This window comes from Molossus molossus, unplaced genomic scaffold, assembly GCF_014108415.1.
Source record: "Molossus molossus isolate mMolMol1 unplaced genomic scaffold, mMolMol1.p scaffold_m16_p_1, whole genome shotgun sequence".
Taxonomy (NCBI): domain Eukaryota; kingdom Metazoa; phylum Chordata; class Mammalia; order Chiroptera; family Molossidae; genus Molossus; species Molossus molossus.
The window spans coordinates 9,550,838-9,572,197 of record NW_023425344.1 but is presented as its reverse complement, the minus strand read 5'-3'; the positions used below and the strand labels follow the sequence as shown (position 1 = coordinate 9,572,197).

At 43.8% G+C, this 21,360-nt stretch overlaps 1 protein-coding gene across 2 annotated transcripts in view; it reads left to right on the top strand.

The window, feature by feature from the left end:
- The first annotated feature begins 2,463 nt into the window (after positions 1–2,463).
- FBXL5 (F-box and leucine rich repeat protein 5) overlaps positions 2,464–21,360 on the top strand; it is a 59,279-nt gene continuing 40,382 nt past the window's right edge. The window contains exon 1 of one of the 2 annotated variants that reach the window (XM_036279343.1): positions 2,464–2,649. Coding sequence is in view for 1 of the 2 variants with exons in the window: in XM_036279336.1 (XP_036135229.1) it covers positions 19,713–19,796 (84 nt within the window). In the remaining variant the exon portion in view is untranslated. Of the gene's footprint in view, positions 2,650–19,631; positions 19,797–21,360 lie in introns of those variants that run through there. The other variant, XM_036279336.1, reaches the window with a different exon arrangement.

Genomic DNA, 21,360 nt, shown 5'->3' with positions numbered 1-21,360 from the left:
TGCATTAGGATCTAAACTATGTCTATACATGTCATTTGATATTTTTTGTCTCTTGATATGTAACAGTCTCTCCCTTTAAGTGTAGATGACTAAGTTTGACTGTTTTGGGGGAGGGGACAAAAATAGTTCATGTGTGATGGTTTATAAATTATTTCCTTTATATCAGGAGGTGAAAGGCTTCAATAATATTTTGAAACAGTGTCCTAATATATGAATGAAGCATTAATATAATTCCCATAAACTATATTCCTCTATAGTCTTATCACCTCCAAACCCCCTGTTTTTACAGATGGGGAAACTAAGACCCAGAGAGTTAACTATCTGCCAAAGGCCAAACAACTAGTTTAATAAAAGTAGGGGTCTTTTTTACCTTTGACTACTTTTAAAATTTTGCCTCAGTTGTATATGCTGTTTTCTGGAGGTATTTGTGCATCTGAAAAAAAGGGGTAGTCAGGAAGGCATTTCTGCCTGTCCAGCTAGCTTTTGTGACTGAGAAGGTAAGAAACTGTACATAGTAAATGTCCAAGACCCTTGAGCAGTTCTGTGTCTTAGTGTGATAGCTAAGACCTGAGATTGAAAGTCATAGAGGCCTTACTAAACCTGAAGCCTGGTAAACCCAGGATGGGAAGACGCCTTATATGTTACAATAACAGCTGGTTATTTAGTCCTAAATAATTTTTTTTTGTGGTATTTGTTCATCTCATTTATTTTTATACTGGTATGCTTTATTTCCCACTTTAGTCCCCAGTTGTTGTATAAAGAACTGAGTTAATGTTAATTTGAAGAAATATGAGTTATGTAACAAAATACAGGCAGTGAAAACGAGAGGGAAGTTACATCTCTCTACAGCTTACATAACTGAACAGGTGCTGTGAAGCCAGTGATCCGGAACAGTCATCTCCAGCCTGGTCACACTTCACTGCAATAGCGAGAGTCGCTTTGTCTGTGTGTGTGGAAAGCAGTCTGTGGTGGCAGGCTCATGATTTCTTTTTTTTTTTTTTATCATCTGAGGACATTTTTTGTTTGTTTGTTCAGATTAGAGTGGGAGGGAGAGAGAGGAAGAGAGAGAGAGAAACCTCGACGTGAAAGGGACACATCGAGTGGCTGCCACCCACACGACCCAACCAGGGCTGGGGACAAACTGCAACCGAGGTACATGCCCTTAGTGGGAACTGAACCCGGGTCTCTCTGGACTGCAGGCTGATGCTCTAACCACTTAGCTAACCAGCCAGGACGGCTCATGATTTCTTTTCCACTGACTTCTAGTGCAGTGATGGGAATTTGTAAAAAACAATGATTGTAGGTATATGACAAATTATCTTTAAAAGCCTTTACCTTGATCTAGCAATAGAAATGAGTTAGTTGTCCAGCCGCTGTGGCTCAGTGGTTGAGCATCAACCCATGCAGCAAGAAAGAGGTCGCCAGTTCGATTCCCAGTCAGGGCACATGCCCAGGTTGTGGGTCAAATCCCCAGTGGGGGGCATGCAGGAGGTGGCCAGTCGATGTTCTCTCTCATCGATGTTTCTATCTCTCTGTCTCCCTTCCTCTCTCCCTAAAAGCAATAAAGAAAAAAGAAAAAGACATGAGTTAGCTGATGGGAAATGGAAAGTTTTATGACTAAAGTAAGTTTCAATGAAACTCTTCCTTTGTAAGAATGAAAAAGGAGCCCTGGCTGGTTTGGGTCAGCAGTTAGAGTGTCAAACCTGGGACGGGAGAGTCCTGGGTTCGGTTCCCACTAAGGGCACGTACCTTCATTGCAGTTTGTCTCCCACCCAGCAGGTGGGCCACCAGTCGATGTGTCTCTCTTCCGTCAATGTTTCTCTCTTTCTTCCTCCCTCTCTCCCTCCCACTCTATCTGAAAATAAATGCAAAAATGTCCTAGAGTGAAGATTAAAAAAAAGGAATCACATACAATTTAACTAACATTTAAATGCAATAATCCTAACTAAAAACAATGCAAATAAAAACTGAGTAATATTTAATGTGATTAGTGCTGTTTATTCATAAGTTCATTCTAGTCTGACAATGCTCACATATTTGATGTATTCTTAACCCTGCCCTATTCTAATTGGATTAAGTATTACAAGTGCTAATACTTAGTGTTACTTTCTACTTTATAATGAGAAGTCTTATTTCATCCAAAAAAATAATAAATTAATATCTGAAGATCATTATTGTTTTTGGAAAGTAAGCTGTAATTCATATTCCTTAATTACCAAGTATAAATCAATTTTTGATTGAGTTTTAGAAAGCAAATGAATTTATCTAGATATTTTTTTTAATACATCCCTCCCCCCATCCCCTGGGACATAATGGTTAAAAGTTTGAGACAGCCCAGAAACAATAAAAAAAAGACAAAATATATGACACTGGGCATTAGGCAATGAAGAACCGGAACTTAAGAATGTGAACTCTGAGCAAGGGCAACAAACAAGGTGAGTCCTGTGATTGCTTCAGCTTGCTGCCTTGAGAGAGTTTCCAGGCCGTAATACAGATAGCAAGAACCCAGGGAGAGCCTGGCGGGATCCCTGATGTGGTGCCGACAGTCTGGTGAAACCACGCTGGCTAGAATTTGCAGCAAGATCACTGCAGCAGAGACAGCTGCGCAGACAACTAGAAAACTGGAAAGAATCTCCCTTGAGTTCTCAGGTGAGTACTGATCAGTGGGTGTAAGTGAAGAAATTATCTGAGGCCAAGGAACGACCCACCCCGAAGCATTAGAAGTAATACAGTCCAGCTCAGAGAGGGCTGGGAATAATAGCTGTTCCCACAGACAGACTGGAAAACATCCTTCACAGCATTGGGTAGGGTATATAGAAGGGTCTTGCCTCAGTTGTGGGAAATAATTAGACGTAGGCTGAGCACTATTCTGTCTTACCTTGTGTCTTAAGCAAAACCTGACAGCATCAAATTGTTTCCAAGTAACTGTCCCAGAACAAAGATTTACGGGAGTACAAAAATAGCTAGTACCCAGAAAGGTAAAATTCTCAGTGCCTGGCATTTGATCAAAGCTTACAGAAGATGCAAATAGTAGGAAAACAGGACCCATTGTGAGAAGACAATCGAAACTGTAGAATATGCATATATTGTAACTTCCATACATTTAAAAAGTTAAGTGGAGACATGGAAGATAGGCACCAAACTTCAGGGATGAAAACTATAATGTGAGAAATATAAAATGCATTGGGATTAATGGCAGGTTTGATATTGCAGAGGAAAAGATTCATGAGGTTGAAGACATTAATAAAAATTATCCATGCCCTAGCCAGTTTGACTCAGTGGGCAGTTGGAGCATCAGCCTGCAGACGGAAGAGTGCCAGGTCGATTCCAGTCAAGGGCATGTACCTCAGTTACAGTCTGATCCCTGGCTCTGGTATAGTAGTAAGGGAGGCAACCAGTCGATGTGTCTGTCTTACATTGATGTTTCTCTCTCTCTCTCTCTCTCTCTCTCTCTCTCTCTCTCTCTCTCTCTCTCTCCCTCCCTCCCTCCTCCTCCTCTTCCTCCTCCTCCTCCTCTCTCCTGTACTTCCTCCCACTCTATCTGAAAATCAATGGGAAAATATCCTCAGTTGAGGATTAAAAATAAATAATAAAAATAAAAACTCCAAAATCAAGCACAGAAGAAATTTGAAGAAATAGCTAAAAAGTTTTTAAATTTGATGGAAACTATAAACCCACAGATCTAAGAAGATCAATAAACCCCAAGCACAAGAAGCATGAAAAAAACGACACCAAGTTATGTCATAATCAAAGTTTTTAGTACCAATGATAAAGATAAAATCCTGAAGACCCGGAGGGGAAAGGCACTGGTTCCAAGTTGGAAGCAGTTGCAAAGGTTAGAATGACATTTCTTTTAGAAAACAATTCAATTGAGAAGTCAGTAGACAAACATTTAGTGTGCTAGGAAGGATCCTGACAATCTAAAATCCTACGCCCAGAGAAAATATCTTTCAAAAAGAGACAAAGTAGCCCTGGCCAGTGTGGCTTGGTTGGGTGTTGTCCCATGCACCGAAATGTTACTGGTTCAATTCCTGGTCAAGGTGCATGCTCAGGTTGTGGCTCAATCCTAGGTAGGGAGCATACAGCAGGCAGTCCATCCGTGTTTCCATGTCACATCAATGTCTCTCTCTCTCTCTCTCTCTCTCTCTCTTTCTCTCTCTCTCTCTTGCTCTCTCTCGCTCTCTCGCTCTCCCTCTTCCTCTCTAAATATCAATTAAAATATTTGTTTTAAAAAGAGACAAAATACTTTTTCAGGCAAAAACTGAAAATTCATTAGCAGAAATGTAATACAAGAAATGTTAAAACAAGTCAAGTCTTTCAGGCAGATAGAAGTGCACTAGATGCAAACAAACTATGGTCACAGCCTGTTATTTTATGGTCTGCAATATAAGAACAATTTTTACATTTTTAGAAGGTTATTTTTTAAAAAGCCAAAAATGTCTACAGACACTGTCCAATGCTTCCTGGGGGAAAAAACCACCTCTAGTTAAGAACCACAAACCAAACCAGTTAAAACAGAGATTGTTGGATTAGATGAAAAGCAAGACCCAATTATATGCTTCTTAGAAGACACAAATAGGTTAATAAAAGGATAGACAAAGAGATACAGTAACATGAATCAAGAAAGCTGAAGTGGCTATTATTAGACAAAGTAGATTGCAGAACAAAGAATATTGCCAAGGATAAAGAGTAAAATTGTACAACCACTTTGGAAAGTACTTTGGCAGTTTCTTGTCAAGTTAAACATTCATCTATCATATGATCTAGCCATTCTATCTGATATTTACCCAAGAGAAAAGAAAATATTTGTCCTTGTAAATACTTTTATGTAAGTGTTCATGGTAGCGCTATTATTTTGTAATAACCAAAATTAGAAGTAAAGTGTCCATCAACAAGTGAATAAACTGGTATACAATAGAACACATACAATGAAATACAACTCAACTATAAAAAGAAATGAGCTATTAGAACACATACAATGAAATATAATTCAACTATAAAAAGATGTGAGCTATTATTAATAAATACTACGATATAGATGAATTTCAAAAAATTATGCTAAGCCAAACAAAAGGTATATTCCACACGATTCCAATTACATAAAATCCAAGAAAATGCAAACTAATTTATAGGGACCGAAAGATCAGTGGTTGCCTGGGGTAGAGAGGCAGGGTTGGCGGTGTTGCGGGGGTAGCAGAAGGGAGGGCCTACCAAGAGTGCCGTGAGACTTGGGGATGGTGGTGATATCTTGATTCAGGTGATGATTTCTTGTGTTTATGCCTTTGTCAAACCATCAAATTCTACATTTCAAATATGTATAGTTCATTGTATGTCACTACCATAAAGCTTTTATAAAAGTTTGTTTCCAAAAAGTGAGGTGTAATAATTATCTTTAATTTTATTTCTTTCAAAATGTCTTAATGTTCTCCTCCCTAAGTTGTGACAATTCGGAGAGCGCGTGATAGCTAGGGTGACCACGGGCATGGCAGTGATGCCGTTTGGAACCCTTGGATATGTTTAATGTTGAGATAAATCCTTGTAGTTGTAAAAGTAGTTCATCAAGAATGTTGAAGATATCAGTTAAATATGTGATGTCATTGGTTAGATATTGTTTTTGAAGATGTTGGCCAAATAATAATTGCTTTTCAACTAGACAAAAAATTAGTTGACCAAGTAGCATTGACTATTTAGTAAAAATAACTTTCACTGTATTTTCCAATACCTCAATAAAATCAGTGGGATGTCTTTGGATGACAGACTTGTTGTATTTTATATTAACTGATATTTATTGAAGCCAGGTATTGGTTACATGTCGGTATTCATTATACCATTGTCTCTATTCTTGTGTTTGTTTGAAATTTTCCATTACAAAACATTTTTAAAATTACTATTTCCCAGCAATACAGTATCCACTGCAAGTATATCTAATTCAGTTTTGTGTGAAGTTATATTTAAACAACATAACATATTCTGTTCCGTCTGATCTTGCTACATATAACCAACAAACTGAGCATTATGCAGCTTGTTCTCTTCAAATTGGATTTTGATGTAGCAATAGATTTGTGCTGAGTTCTTGTGCTAAGACTTCGAAATGTTTTGCAACAGTGAAAAAAATGAGCTACTGTGCTGTCGCTCTGTTTAGCTTTCAATTAATTAGCCGAGATTTAAATTTATACACACTGTATCTAATCTGCTGGAAGAAAATATATGAGTCATTTTTTCTTCTGCTTCACAATAAGCCAAATGAGAAGACAGAATAGAAATCAAAATATCCTAGCCAATTCATGTTTTATTTATCATGAATTACCAGTGGCCACAGTTGATCATGGCATTGGTGGCAGCAGGCACAGCCTTGCTCAGAGTACATTGCTCTGGCATTTTCTACTAAAAAGATTTGCTGGTTTCCATCCACGATCCACCTGTGACCTGTGGTTTACAAAAGCACTATACTATGCCATTTGATTTGTGTGCAGAGGCAGCATGAGACTTTCACTTCATCTCATTTGAATACCATGATAAGTCTTTCCAGATTTACATGTCAAATAGGAGTGTACTGCTACTTAGTATATAATTCATAAAGATATATGTTGTTTAATAGGTATTAAAGCTTCTATTTTAACCAATATTGAGTGCCTATACCATATGCCAAGTGTTGTGCTAGGAACTTTGACATATGTTTTCTCAGAGATGCCGGAAAGGTTAAAGAGCTTGCCCACGATTATGGAGATTTTTAGTGAAGGAATCAAAGAATGGAACCTAGGTTTTGGAACAGGAAGTGCCATTGCTCTATACCACGGTTCAGATTGTTCAGCATGGGATGACACTTTGTAATAGCACTAGTATGATTTATATGCTTCACATTAAATTGAAAGTATTCGATATCTAGTAACTTTTTAAAAAATATTTTTTATTGATTTTTAGAGAGAGAGAAAGAACATTGATGTGAGAGTGAAACATCAATCGGCTGCCTCCTGCACGCCCCCTACTGGGGATGGAGCCTACAACCCTGGCATGTGCCCTCACCCAGAATCCAGTGGCAATCTTTTTTGGTGCACAGGACGGTCCCCAGCCAACTGAGCCACACTGGCCAGGGCTCAGATGATTCTTTTGAAATGAAGCTGACTTAATACCAGTGAACTGAAACACTACCAATGTTTAAAACCCTAATTTTCTTAGCAATTGGATGAATTTTCTCCATTAATACCACATTACCGAATAGGCCAAGTTTCATCAAAACAACAACAAATATCTATTAAAAATCTGAAAAGTCAAATCAGCCTAAAAGATTTATATTACATAAAAAAGATAAGTAAAATTTTTTTAAAGAATGGCCAGTTTGGCTCACCAGTTAGAGCATCGGCCTATGGACTAAAGGGTTGCAGGTTTGAATCCTGATCAAGGGCATGTACCTGGGTTGCAGGTTGGGTCCCCAGCCCCAGGCGGGATTGTACGGGAGGCAACCAATCGATGTGTCTCTCTCACATTGATGTTTCTCTCTCTCCCCCTCCCTCTCTTCCATTCTATATAAAAATCAATGAAAAAATATCCTCCAGTGAGGATTAACAAAATAAGTAAACAAACAAAAGGATTGTGGCAATAATATATAAGAGAGGCAGGCCAAATGCTGGGTCGTCGGTCAGGTTCCTGCTTCCATGATGGCTAAGAAAAGAAGGAACAGCGGGTGTGCCAACGCAGCCCACGGCCATGTGCAGCCTGCTCACTGCAGCCACTGTGCCCGATGCGTACCCAAGGACAAGGCCATTAAGAAGTCCATCATTCAAAACATAGGAGAGGCCGACGCCATGAGGGACATTTCCAACGTGAGTGTCTTCCACGCCTATGTGCTTCCCAAGCTGTATGGGAAACTGCATTCCTGGGTGAGCCGTGCCATTCGCCGCAGGGCACTCAGGATTCTTCCTCCCGGAGCCGGGAGGACCGCACATCCCCACCCTGCTTCAGACCTGCAGGGGCTCTGGCATGACCGCCACCAAAGCCCAAGTAAGGAGCTAACTCCTTAAGGACTGAAGGAAAGGTCTCTGGGGGGAAAAAAAGGAAATTGCACTTAAAAAAAGAGAAAGAGAGAATGTGTCAGCAGGACTTGAGGCGATCTTTCCAAAATTGGTGGCAAGGAAAGTGACTCAACTTCCTCTTGCTTCATTCCAAGGGTGTGGCCTATGTCCTTGCACGGTTCACTGTGACCCAGATTCCTTCGGGAGGCTCCTTTAGAGACACATAGGTCATGTATACTGAAGTCTTCAGGGTCCCAGCACAGCTAAATCCACCTCAGCAGGGAGTCGTGGGTGGATTTGGGTTTGTTTTCTTCTTTAAATGTTAGGATTCCTGTGTAGTTTTGAACTGAGGGCCAGGTCGTTTCATCCTGTTTGTGTGTCTTTGCTCAGGTAAACTTTAGTTCTACTCAAGTGCCATAAAATGTTATTTTTATGCCATGTTTGAAACCGTGTATTGAGGCTCTAGGTTACACAAAGCTCCATGCCAGGCGATGGAGTTGGTGAGGGTGGGTTGGTACACTTCGAGCATTCCCTGGGGGCACTCTGAAGTAGGGGTTACTTTAGATTCATCTGGTACACCGGTAGGGCTCCCCATAAAAGTTTTGCCAGATTCCCGGGGGTAGCTTCCAAAGACAGGTCATCCTGCGGGACAGAGGAGTGAGCTAGACCAGCGCTAACGCCGAGGCTGGAGTGGAGGAGGGATCCTGAACGTGGTGGTGCGGCTGCACCTCATCTGCCGGGCTCACAGCCCTGGAGCAGAGCAGGTCTGGTGCCCAGGGCGCCGGGCGCTCTAAGTGCCCACCTCTGAAAGTACCTCCCTGAACACCTGAGGCTGGAACACCTGAGTACTTCGCAAAGAAGAAAGCCCTTCTTCACTACCTTTGCACCTAAGCCAATGACGACGATCTGAGAGACAGGACACAGGGGACGAGTGGAAGAGATACAGCGTCTCACTTGTCACCCGGGGTAGCAGCACAACCATAATGGAAGTGAATTTCTTTTTTTTTTTTTTATCCTCACCTGAGGATATTTTTCCATTTTTTGTACAGATAGAGTGGGAGGGAGAGAGAGGAAGGGAGAGAGAGAGAAACATCGACGTGAAAGGGACACATCGAGTGGCTGCCACCCGCACGACCAACCAGGGCCGGGGACAAACTGCAACCAAAGTACATGCCCTTAGCGGGAACCGAACCCGGGTCTCTCCGGACCGCAGGCCGACGCTCTAACCGCTGAGCCAAACTGGCCAGGGCTGGAAGTGAATTTCTTAGTGAGCATGTGCGAAAGGCCCCTGCAGTTTCCGCGAGGCTTCATGGTCATGCGCGGGAAGTTTGGGAGTCTGTGCACTTGTCGATGCGGGGATGCCTCACTCAGATTCACAGATTAATGCTATTGAGACCTCATTTGTATCTGAGGGCTGGTGGTACCCCGGGAACTATGGGCTACATAAAGATAAACCAGACAGTGTCCCCACTTGGAATAAGACATCTTCATATCAGTGAAAAGAAAATACATTCAGTGTAAGTTGAGGTTACTGCACCACTCGGTGTCTCATTGAATGACACATAGGAGTGTTTGGGTCCCATTCTGTAGTAATTGGGGCACCACTAAATGTTTTTTATCAAAGGAGAGTCATTGATCAGCCCTATGTTTTAGAAACATTTCTGACTAGTTGGTCTGGCACAGGACTGCAGAGGGTCAGGAGACCAGCAGTTCAACCAGTAGTCCAGTAGGGCCTAACTCGGTCCACATCAGCGTGAGCAGTGAAGAGAGGGTGGGTTAGACATGGTTAAGAGGACGATGTATCTTTAGTAAATATTGAAGTAATGGAAAGTGAAAGCTTTTAAAATAGCTCTAAAATCTCTAGAGGCAGTATCAGGTCCACTAAAAGATACAGGCTCCGGGGTTAGCCTGTCTAGATTTGAATCTTGGCTCTGCTAGTTATGGGATAGCCTTGGGTAAATTATGTGTCTTCTCCTTCTCAGTTTTGTACATCTGTAAGGTAGGGATGATGATAGTACCTATACATCTCACAGTCATTCTGTGAATAGATACACTTTAATACCAAAAGGTATTTAGAACAGTGCCATGTACTCAAGTTTTTTGCTAGCATTGGACTAGCTAGGGTAACTGGATAGGCAGTGATAAAGACCAGGGGCAGATACCGGCATGGCACACTCAGAGGACCGAGGAAATGGTGAGTTCCCTTTTAGACATACTGAACCTGGAGTCTCAGACACACGGTAGTCACGCAGTGTTTGCTGAATAATAATCGAAATGAGCAGGTTTCTTTTTCTTTTTTTTTTTTATCATCACTTGAGGACATTTTCCCATTTTTTGTTCAGATAGAGTGGGAGGAAGAGAGAGGGAGAGAGAGAGAGAGAGAGAGAGAGAGAGAGAGAGAGAAACATCAACATGAAAGGGACACATCAAGTGGCTGCCACCCGCAAGACTAACCAGGCCGGGGACAAACTGCAACTGAGGTACGCGCCCTTAGCGGGAACCGAACCCAAGTCTCTCTGGACCGCAGGCCAATGCTCTAACCGCTGAGCAAACCGGCCAGGGCCAGGTTTCTTTTTCAAAGCACTTTGATCATGTTCCAGGCATTGTCATAAACTCCTTACCTGTATAATCTCATTTTATCTTCATATAACCCAAATAGGTAGTACCATTTCCATTTCACAATTTTTTTGGCATAATTGTGTACCAGTTTGTAGCTTAACAGTATTGACAAAGGCTGCATTCCTAGAAGGTGAAAGAAGTTCTGTTTCCCCTGCTGGTGGTAAGTGGGAAAGTAGGCCAGCTGGAATTTGAACCCAGACAATCTGAATCCAGAGCTGGTGCACTGAGCCAATCTAATGACTTGAACCATTTTAAAACTTCTGTCCCCTCGTATCTCTTAATACTAGAGTCTATTACGATATGGTGTCCTATTTTACACAATGTTAGATATTTAATCCTGAAAAACCTATCTTTATTCAATGGCTACTATGTGTCAGGCATTACACATATTTTATCTTCAGTCTTCACAATAACCCATCAAGTATTATAATCAATATTTTACATCAGTGAAAACCAAGGCTCAGAGATGTTAAAGAACTTGTTCATAGTGGCATGATTACTAAGCAGCAGAGGATAGATTTGAGCTCAGGTTTATTTATTTTTGAAGTCTATACAATTTCCATGGTAATCTAGCTTCCAAATTTAGCTGTATTACATTTAGTGTACTGTCTCATTGTGTTTTATTACATTTTTTAAATTGATTTTAGAGAGAGGAAAGGAGAGGGGGAGAGAGAGATAGAAACATTGATGAGAGAGAGCATCAACTGGCCACCTCCTGCATGCCCCCTACTGGGGATCAGGCCCACAACCTGGGTGTGTGCCCTGACCGGGAATCGAACTGGCGACCTCTTAGTGCATGGGTCGATGCTCAACCACTGAGCCACACCAGCCAAGCTCATTGGCTGGTGTATAAATGATACTATGGGTTCCATGAATTCTACAACCAACATACCAAGTTTAAAAAACAGTTTTAGTGATAAAAGCTTAGTTAGTAACCAGAATAGTATTTGTCAAAATTTAGTTACATAAGAATCACATATAGATTCTGAGACCTTGCCCCAAATGTACTGAATGAAATTTCTGAGGGTGACTCTCAGAAAGCATATCTTTAAAAGGACCTGATGTGACTTTAATCGGGTTCCCTGAGGACCATATTTTAAATACTGTAAGGGATGGGGCTAGTTAAGGTACTCTGGGCCTCTGTGCTCTCTGGTTGAAGTCTTATTGCTTGTATTGTCAGTCTGTAAGTTTATTGCTTCTTCATTATTATTTCTGATGGTCTATCATTAATTTAGCTGAGAGAAGCACTTAGCTAGGAACCTTGAAGCAGTGTGTCCTCTGTCTCCCGTTTGGCTATATGTTGTTTCCCATTCTGCAGCCTGTTGCATTGCCGAAGCTCCCAGCAAGGCCACGTGGTTGGACTGGTGTTCAGTGGAGAGTCGGGTGTGAAGGGCAAGAGCTTCGCAGGGCAGTGAAAACGAGAGGTCTATCTTCAAATCCTGCTCGTGCCTCTCAGAGCCTTGGTTCACTCATCTGCGTCAATGGGTTGGGAGAATCTCTTTCACAATGTTGTGAGACAATGTACATAGTCAGTCCCTCAGCTGAAATAAGTGATGGCTATTGTCAAGGCGTAACTCGCCCATACATTTGCAGAGGAAGATCATAGAAGTATTCTGCTACGTGTAAAGGGAGGTATAGCATTTCTCAGTAACATTCAGCTAGAGACTGGCAAGATTAAACATGTGTAAGTCTGTAACTCTCCAGGAATAACAACATTCCTTTTATTTCAGCCGACCCTGAAACGGACTCAAAGTGGGCATTTACATTCAGTGCGCTTTCTGCAGCCGTCTTAGGCACTGCTCACCCTGAGGACTAGATCAATACGAGTTACTCTTTCACACTGTGGGCCTGGCTGCCAGCTGGGCTGGAACCTCAGGAAAGAATCTGAGCTCTCAAGACTCGGCTAAGCCACTCCAGAACTCTGGTCCCCAGAAACTGTGAAACAAGACAGGTTTTAAGACACCAAGTTTGGGGGTAACTTGTTATGCAGCACTGGGTGTGTGGTATCATGAGAAGAAAAAACGAAAACCCTCTATCTTCTTTCAGCCAGTATCATTTTGTGTTTCTTGTCACACAACAACCGAATCTGACTCTGAAACCCTTCCTTCTCAGGTTAATTTGCAGAATTAACACAAAGAAAAGGCTTTCAAGGAGCTGTGGGTAGGTCCCAGAAACAGACCTGGGGGAGACCAGAGAGCCGCTTGCCCCATCTCCTCATCTCACAGGTACAAGTGAGCTAATATCCGGTGCTTTCTGCGCCGGGCTCTCTGAGTTCCACACAACGCGGGGGCCGCAGGACGTCCTGTGAGGTGGACACTCGCTGTCTCCTTTCATAGCCCAGTAAACCTAGTCCACACTCCAGCCACTTTGCTTTAATGTCTCGCTACTGTTACAGAATACTCTTCACACAGTTCAATTACAAGCATCGCTCAATGTTTTAACACAATCTTGCACGTAAGGGAAAAGATCTGTAGCATCCAAATAATCACCTTGGTAGAGACATTTTAGGAAAAGTGAGTGGAACACATCATAGTAAAACTAGTTACACAAAGAAAATAATGGTTGGTTAAAGGTCAAGTACCCCTTGATAAACTTATCTGGATGGTTGTGACTGATTTCCCATCATAGGTAAGCACTTGCCTGGGATAGTCCTTTTTTACATGTGTTGTAGATTAATTAATATGTATTAATTATTTATCACCCCTTATCACCCCCAAAGGTACCCCAGACCTCATCTATGCAAATGTGCACACATGAGGGAACTGAAGCCCCAGAATGAATAAGGGATTTAACCAAGGTCTCATGGGTAGGTGGGTAGTGGCAGAGGTGGAATTAGAACTCAGGTCAATGTTTTCTGTAACCAGGCTGTTCCCCCTCTCACTCCCCCCAAAAATGCTATTGGTCAATTAATGGGAAGCAATAGTATGTAAGACACTTCTGTTTCTTTCTGCCTACATAGCTCTCAGCATTTAAAACTTCTCTGGGAATGACCTTATGGAGCTGGGTATATTTTTTGTCATATATATATATATATATATATATATATATATATAATTCTTATTTATTTATTTTTGCGGAGAGAGAGAGAAATATAGATGAGAGAGGTACATCAATTGGCTGCCTCCTGCACACCCCCTACTGGGGGTTGAGTCTGTAACCCAGGCATGTACCCTGACTAGGAATTGAACCGGCGACCTCTTGGTGCATGGGACAACGCTCAATCAACTGAGCCACACTGGCCAGGGCGGGATATTTTTTGTACTGTGTTTTGGGTTTCAGAGGGATGCTTTATTTAATGTCAGGGGCTGGCAGGAAGGACACAGAGCTGACACTTCCTTGAAGACTTTTTTCCCTTTCTGTAGACAGGAATTAAGCAACCACCTGCCAGATTTCATCAATGCGGAAAATGTAAGCCCAACCCTTTACAGGAAGCTTATCGTTCATTTCTGTTCCAGCTTGTGATAGTTTTCCTTGATACACAGTGCAAACAGCCGAGGCCAGGTGCCTTGGGACTAGTGTATTGGCCTGACCTTCCCCTCAGGCCACATACACTAATACTGTACATCTTGTTCCATGCAAGTCAGTCCATAATAGAGCCTTTGATTGGATGTCAGGAATTGCTAGTGACTTGGTAATATTTATTAAGAACAAGGTAAGTGACACAGAGGTATGTTTAGGAAATAAAAGGCTCTCATCTGTTTGGAATTTTTGCAAAGAAACATAAAGGACTTTACATATTATATCTACATATCTATATGGAAGTAAACTATGGTCTTAGCATTATCTAAACTACTTCTCTTCAAAAGGTAATCTAAAGAATGGACTACTCTATATTTGAACAATGTGGCTTTCGGTGTTACCCACATTCTTCTCAGTCACCTTCAACTCCTGTTCAACAGTTAATAGCGCATATTCGGTATTTAGTTTTTGATATAAATTAATGACAGAGAATTGTCTTTCGGTGTAGGGTTAAGTACGTGTTCTAGGCTGAGAAAGACAGATTTTATCTCCCTGATTTTCTATTAACTAGCTCTAGACCTTGGACAAATCAATAACTCTGTCTAAATATCATTTTCTTTTTTTCACCAAGTGCGAAAAACAGAACCTTCCACATACAGTATTTGTGAAGCTTACACGCGATAATCCAGGTAAAGCATTTGTAGCACCTGGTGCATGGTAAGGCATTTAAATGCTTTACTTTCCAGAGCCCTGCTCACAAGTTTCCGCTGTTATTCCAGAAATATATCTACTTTTTAAAAAACACAAGTGAGAGCATTGTTAACAAAGTATTCTCTATATTTTTTAACTTAGTAAATTTTGGTTTCACAGCGAACATGTATTTATCTTATGCTTTTTAACAGATGCGTATTTGTCCATTGAATAAAGGTGCTATAGCCTGGCCGGTGTGGCTGAATGGTTGAGCACTGACCCATGCACCAAGAGGTCACCGGTTCGATTCCCCGTCAGGGCACATGCCCAGGTTGTGGGCCAAATCCCCCGTGGGGGGCGTGCAGGAGGTGGCTAAATGATCTCATTGGCGTTCTATCTTTCCCTTCTGCTGTCTCTAAATCAATAAAAGAAGAAAATAAATAAATAAAAATGTTTTAAAATGTTAAAAAAATAAATGTGCTATAATTTATCTAATATCTTATTGATTTGTTTCCAAAAACTTGTTTCCAATATGTTTGGTCATGTGAGAAATGTTTTATTATATTTTCACTGTTTCAGTGATAAAAAAGTAAAGATTTGGAGCAAACTGCAGGCCTATACATATTTCATATTCTGAGGTTCATTTGTATGTAAAGTAACCTAAAGGAAACAAAAAATGTAGCATCTGGCATTGCATTTGAATTCAGTGCTTATATTTTTTTAAATAATGCCATCATTCTGTAACTGTTGTTGATTGGCTATTTTGACTGACAGGGAGGATCAACTCTGGTAGGAGGAATGGAATTCCAGCTGTTTTACAATAGCAACATTCTTTCCTTGCTTGTTTTCACAAGTAACCCCCTACTGGGGAAAGTGCTGAGTCACACATTCAAATAAACAAGACTTAAATGCCTTGGATTTGACTTTCCCTGACCAGTATCCTTTTCCACCGCCCTCAAACTAGGGATGGAAAACACTAAAGAGAGACAGTGTCAATTTTTAGTTCACCATGGAATGATTTGGCATCTTTTGTTTTCCCCTGTAGCACGCAGTTTTTCAGAGGGAATGAGAACCGCAGAGAAGGAAACCACAGCTCTTCCAGGAACTATACAATGTAGATTTTCACTGCTCTGTTCCTATGCCTCATCCAGTCTCCTTGTCCTGGCTAACAGCGAGGTGCTCAGTTAGAATTTCTTTGCTGTCGTATACCAGAAGGAATTATAAAGAGGTGATTAAACCAACAACGGCCTTAATAATAGTTCCTGATCTGCTGTAGTTGCAATAACCTACAATAATGACACTAAATTGATCAATGTCTTCTTTCTGGGGCTAAAGTTTAATATAAATCAATAATTTATCTGGATATATCAGGTTATTAATTGCCACATTACTCAGCATATGGAGGTGATGTTAATAGCTTTTTTCGAAAGGAAGAATGACCCACAGGATTTATTATTTATCACTTTATTTCTTTCATTTTGTCATCTTAAACAAATTCCCTGAAAAGGCCAGAGTCCAAAGTAGCTGTTATTACTGTTTAGCTGACTACACAGCTTCAAATTCTGGGTTACAGTGCAACTGTGTGGACGGACTTCCTTTGTTGTTCAACACGTGTTTCTTGTGCCTGCTTCTGGGGCACGGACGGCAGCGCGGGCACAGACAGGCACTGGGAAAGAAAACACGGCGTATTCAAAGTTAAAATTGGGAAATCACAGAATGCCATGTGCTTCCTTCATTCCTTCTTTATCCAGCAAATAGCGAGTAGTAACTATATGGCAGGCACTGTTCTAAGTGCTGAGGATAAAACAAAGTGCGTGTTCCCATGGAGCTCATTTCTCTATATAACTGGTGCACCTGAGGTGTGATTCTACATTCCAAGGTATCAGAATGAAAGATTAGAATGAAGTAAAGAAACAGAGGGAAAATAAGGAAATGCCTTCTGGGAGATATTAGAGCATATAGAGGCAAAGCCCTAGTGAAAGGGCAATGCATACAAAGAAAGGAGAAAGGAGAGGATGTGAGAGCGAGGTTTTAAGGACCTTACCTATATTCTATTACCTAAGCATTATTCCTGTGTCTTTTGGACAGACTGTATCAATAATAACCTCTGTATCTCACACAACTAACACAGTGCCTGGAAGGGTATTGTCAAACCTAGATTCATATGGCCAGATTATTCATTTAAAAGTTGTGGGACCCTAGACAACTACCAGAATGTCTTCAGGGCTTAGTTTCCCACAGCACTGCCTCAAGGGTATTTCATTTAATGATGATAGTTTAGACAGTACTTACTATGTCCCAGGTACTGTTATAAGCGGTTCAAATCTATGCTCTTTTAGCTCACAACAATCGTATGAGGTAGATATTTGTCTTAGCTAACTCAGACAGCATAACAAAAATACCATAAACTGGGGGTGGGGGAGAGGTGTGTGCTTAACAGAAACTTATTTCTCATAGTTCTGGATGTTCAAAGTCCAAGATCAAGGTGAAGGCCCTCTTCAGGGTTAGTCCATAGCAGTATTACCCCCATTTTATACAGAGGAAACTGGGGCCCAGAGAAGTCATGTAGCTTACCAAAGGTCATACAAGTAGTATCTAGCAAAACCAGAACACTTATCAAACCCCTGTGGTGTCATGGAACTGTGGTACATAATAGGTATATAAGAGGTGAACAGAACATACCTGGTTCTTGCCCTCCTGGAGTTCATGTCCATTGTCAACCGAACACAAAGAGTCAGGAGACTCTGGCTAGAAGTAAATAGCAACGATTCGTTCAAGACTCTTCATGTTTGCAAGCCAGAAACACAACTAGGCAATGTCCAGAGTGTTCCGGGGTAGAGGGTGTGGGGAGGGGAGGGGAGTTGAGCCTTTACTGAGTTTTTATAGTACAAAGTACACCCTTGAGAAGAATCAGTCCTACATTCTTATCCTTTGGATTGGTCCAAGATGTTTCCTGTCTCAGCTCACTTGATTTTAGTGAGTTAGCAGCTCGATTATAGTGCCTCCATTTTATTTTTTCACTCTTCCGTCACCATTAAGCAAGTAACATAACCCCACCCAGGTTCTCAGCCTTTCCTGTTTTCTCCCATTGCTTTGTGTACATTAGTCCTCCAGCCAACCTGTGAAGTGTTGATCAGGGTGACTGTGAGGCAGGATAGTAAGAAGCTAGCAAAATTCCTTGGCAAGTAGAATGGGGAAATTGAGACAGACAGCTGAACACTCTGGCCAAACAATTTACAGCCAGATACAGAAGGTCACCTCCCTAGAGGTAACATCTAGGCCTCAGTTGTATTTCAGCTCCAGGCCCAGAAAAGCAGCAAAACCAGGTGGGTGATGCCAAGACCAGCTACAATGTTCCCTGCCCTGGCACTGACCAATCAGTAGAGACCATGACCCATAAAGGGCACACCTGGAATTCTGCTGAAACCCTCCCGAGACCTCCCCTAGGTTTTTCCCACCCCCTGCAAGAGATAAAAGCTCTCAAGACAAAGGACCCAGCTTGGTTCTCCCTTCTGGGAGCAGCCTAAACCTTCCCCCATAGAAGTGCACCTCCTTAACTTCAAGGGACCCCATGAAACTTGCAACCAGGGGAGGAATGGGCAGTGGTAGCATCTCTGGCTAACCCCCTAAACCTGTCCCCAAGGGCACCTTTTCTGATTTCCCAGTGAGGTAAAGCAGCCCTGCCTGGGCTCATTTCTTTCCTAAAACATTTCTAGAGAGCCAAAGTAAGCCCCACCAAGTCTCTCTCCTGTTGCTTCTTCTATCCTAAGCTCTTCCTTATTTCACTTCCCCACCTTTAATAAACTGCCTGGACTCGGCTTGTGAAATCTGTCCTGCACCAGTCGAAAACCTGCACACACTACCAGGGCTCTAGACAGACCTGCTCTGGGCCAGGTCCCCTTTCGGTAACAAATAGTGCCCGTAACTGTGGGTCCCTGGTCTCATGGAGCGCTGCGGTAGGGCCCAGGTGACCTGTGGGAGAGACATATTGACCTTTCTCTTGGCAGTGATCTCCTTAAGTCTCTTGTCTTCTGGGCTGCTGCTTAAAATGGAGGGCTATGTCCCAAGGTCCCCATCCACACTAACCTGTGATTCTCCCCCATCCCCCACCCCTCATCCCCCAAGGCCTTTCTGACACCCCTGACCTGCCATTCCAGTTCTGCCTCCTTGGAGCCAGCTCCAGAACTCCAAGGCCCTTCCCTCCCGCCCGAGATGGAAGGAGATGCCCAACTCCTTGGTCTCCATCCTGCCCCAGACCCAGACCGGGCACCTGCCCGGAGCTGCCTGCTGGGGCCACCAGTGTCACCGTTTCCCCGTAGGTGGCAGGCTCCTGGAACCCTCAGTCCTGGTTCACCACTCCCTGGGGCCTGTGACCAGCGGGTGGGGGGTCAGCCCGGCCTGGCGGTGGGGTCTGACACCCCAGAGTGGCAGGAGGTGGAGGGCTGGACCACACACAGCACAGTCATCCTGGCACTCGGGGCGTCAGGGCCCGGCGCCCGGGCAGCACTCCTTGCCCCTCGGACCGCGGTGCTCGGCGGCCTTGGCATCAATGTCTGGCAGGCGTGTGGGCAACGAGAGAAGCGCGGAGCGAGCCCCTAAAACGACACCCCATCTCCTCAGATAATGTGCTTTATGTTGCACAACAAACAGGAAAAGACTTGGTTCCCTTCTGCGACACACCAAAAGGGGAGGAATGAGAAGACCGCAGCCGAGCTGGAGGCGCCAGCCTCCGCCATGCGCCGGGTCACGTGGGCCGGGGGCACCGCATGGCGGCGGCCCGCGCGCCCCCGCCTCCCGACCGGCCCGGCTCCCCGGGCGCGCGCGCCGACGGGGCGGGCGCATGCGCAGGGGGGCGCGCCGCCTCTGCCCGGCGGCGAGGGTGTCTATGGAGAGGCGGCGGCCGCGGCTGCTGAGGCAGAGGGTGAAGCTGCGGCGATGGCGCCCTTCCCCGAAGAGGTGGACGTGTTCACCGCCCCGCACTGGCGGATGAAGCAGTTGGTGGGGCTGTACTGCGACAAGGTAACGGCGCGCGGCCTCTTGCTCCGGGAGGCGCGGGCGGAGAGGAGGAGCGGGCCAGGTCCCGGGGCGGCCAGGCCTGCGCCGCGCCCGCAGCCCCGGGGCCGCGCCAACCGCCGCCTGCGCAGCTGTCAGCGCCGCGCTCGCCGCCCCGCACCTTTCCCGGGAGCCCGCGCCCCCGCCCGCCCCGCGGCCGCCGACGTGCCCTCGGGGCTGGCGGCGCGGCCTCCGGGCCGGGCGGCTTCCCGCGGCCGCGCTGGGCCTCCCGCCCCTGCGCCCTCAGAGAGAGGGCACCTTCGCGCCCACCCACCTTCGGGGACCCCGGGGCCGCCCCCTGCGGTGGGCTTCCCAGCAGCCGGGGTTGGCCGTTTCCGCAGTTGTTCCCGCCTCCCCCATCGCCGCTGTCCCCGCCTTCCCCGCGGCGGCTTTCGGGGTTCCCGGTTCTGCAAACACGCATCCATCCATCTTCTGAACCTCAGGCTTGCTTCCTGGCTCCACGGGAAGCTTCTCCCAGCTACCCCCAGTTCCTCTTGAGCCCCAGCTTTTCACTGGTTCGATTTGGGGGAAAAGCCCGGTTACTTGGCTTAGGAACTGGCGAACCTTCCCTCTTCGTTGAAGGTTATTTTATTTTATTTTATGTTTTCATTGCAACTTGTATTGTCCTGAGCATTTACGCCTTGTCGATTTTGGAATCCTGTTCGTGGGCTCGAATAAAAGGGGCCTCGGAAAAAGTTGGTTTAACCGTGAGGACCTTTCTGGACTCTTCATTGGTGCCGCATAACTGAACAGGCACTTCTGGGGAGATGGTTCAGGGCCTTTTGCTTATGATTTTAAAACAATAGTAAGAGTCCACGTTTTCATCAATTTATGAATTTCTTGAAAACTTAAAGCAGTTGTGTTTCATGTAGAAATGAACCAAATCAAAAACATTGTTTTAAGCACAAAAAGCAACTTTTATGAATTTTCAGAAATTACACAGCATCGAGCAGACCCAGTTAAGAGAGAAGAGGAGTTCTCATTGCCCAGTGAAGTGGTTGGAGGAAGCCCAGAATGTTCATTGCTTGGCCGCACTCAGAACCAACAATTTAAAGTGCACCCACAACCATCCTTCCCTTCCCTTCATTTTGAAAATTTAAAAATACCTGATTCAAATACAGGTTTAAGCACCAAGGTATTCTAGGACAGTGCTAATCAACCTTGGTTGCTGTTAGAATCACCCCAAAAGCTGTTAAAAATGCTGATGTCTAAACCACTAAAATCAGGATCTCCGAGGGTGGGACCCAGGCATCAAGTACAGGCATGTGCACCTAATGACTCTGGTCTAGGAGGAACCGCATGTATGACCTTGGTCACAGAAGATATAATGGAACTGAGAAATTACTGTGGCCTAGTGACATTGTAGCCTTCGTCCCCAATGCATCACTCACTGTTTGTGTTGATAACTGGTATAGACAAACCTATTGCACTGCTAGTGGAGTAAAAGTATAGCACATGCAGTTTCTGTATAGTACACAATACTTGATGAATGACTGTCACTAGTGTCTGGTTTTATTGTACTTTTATTGTT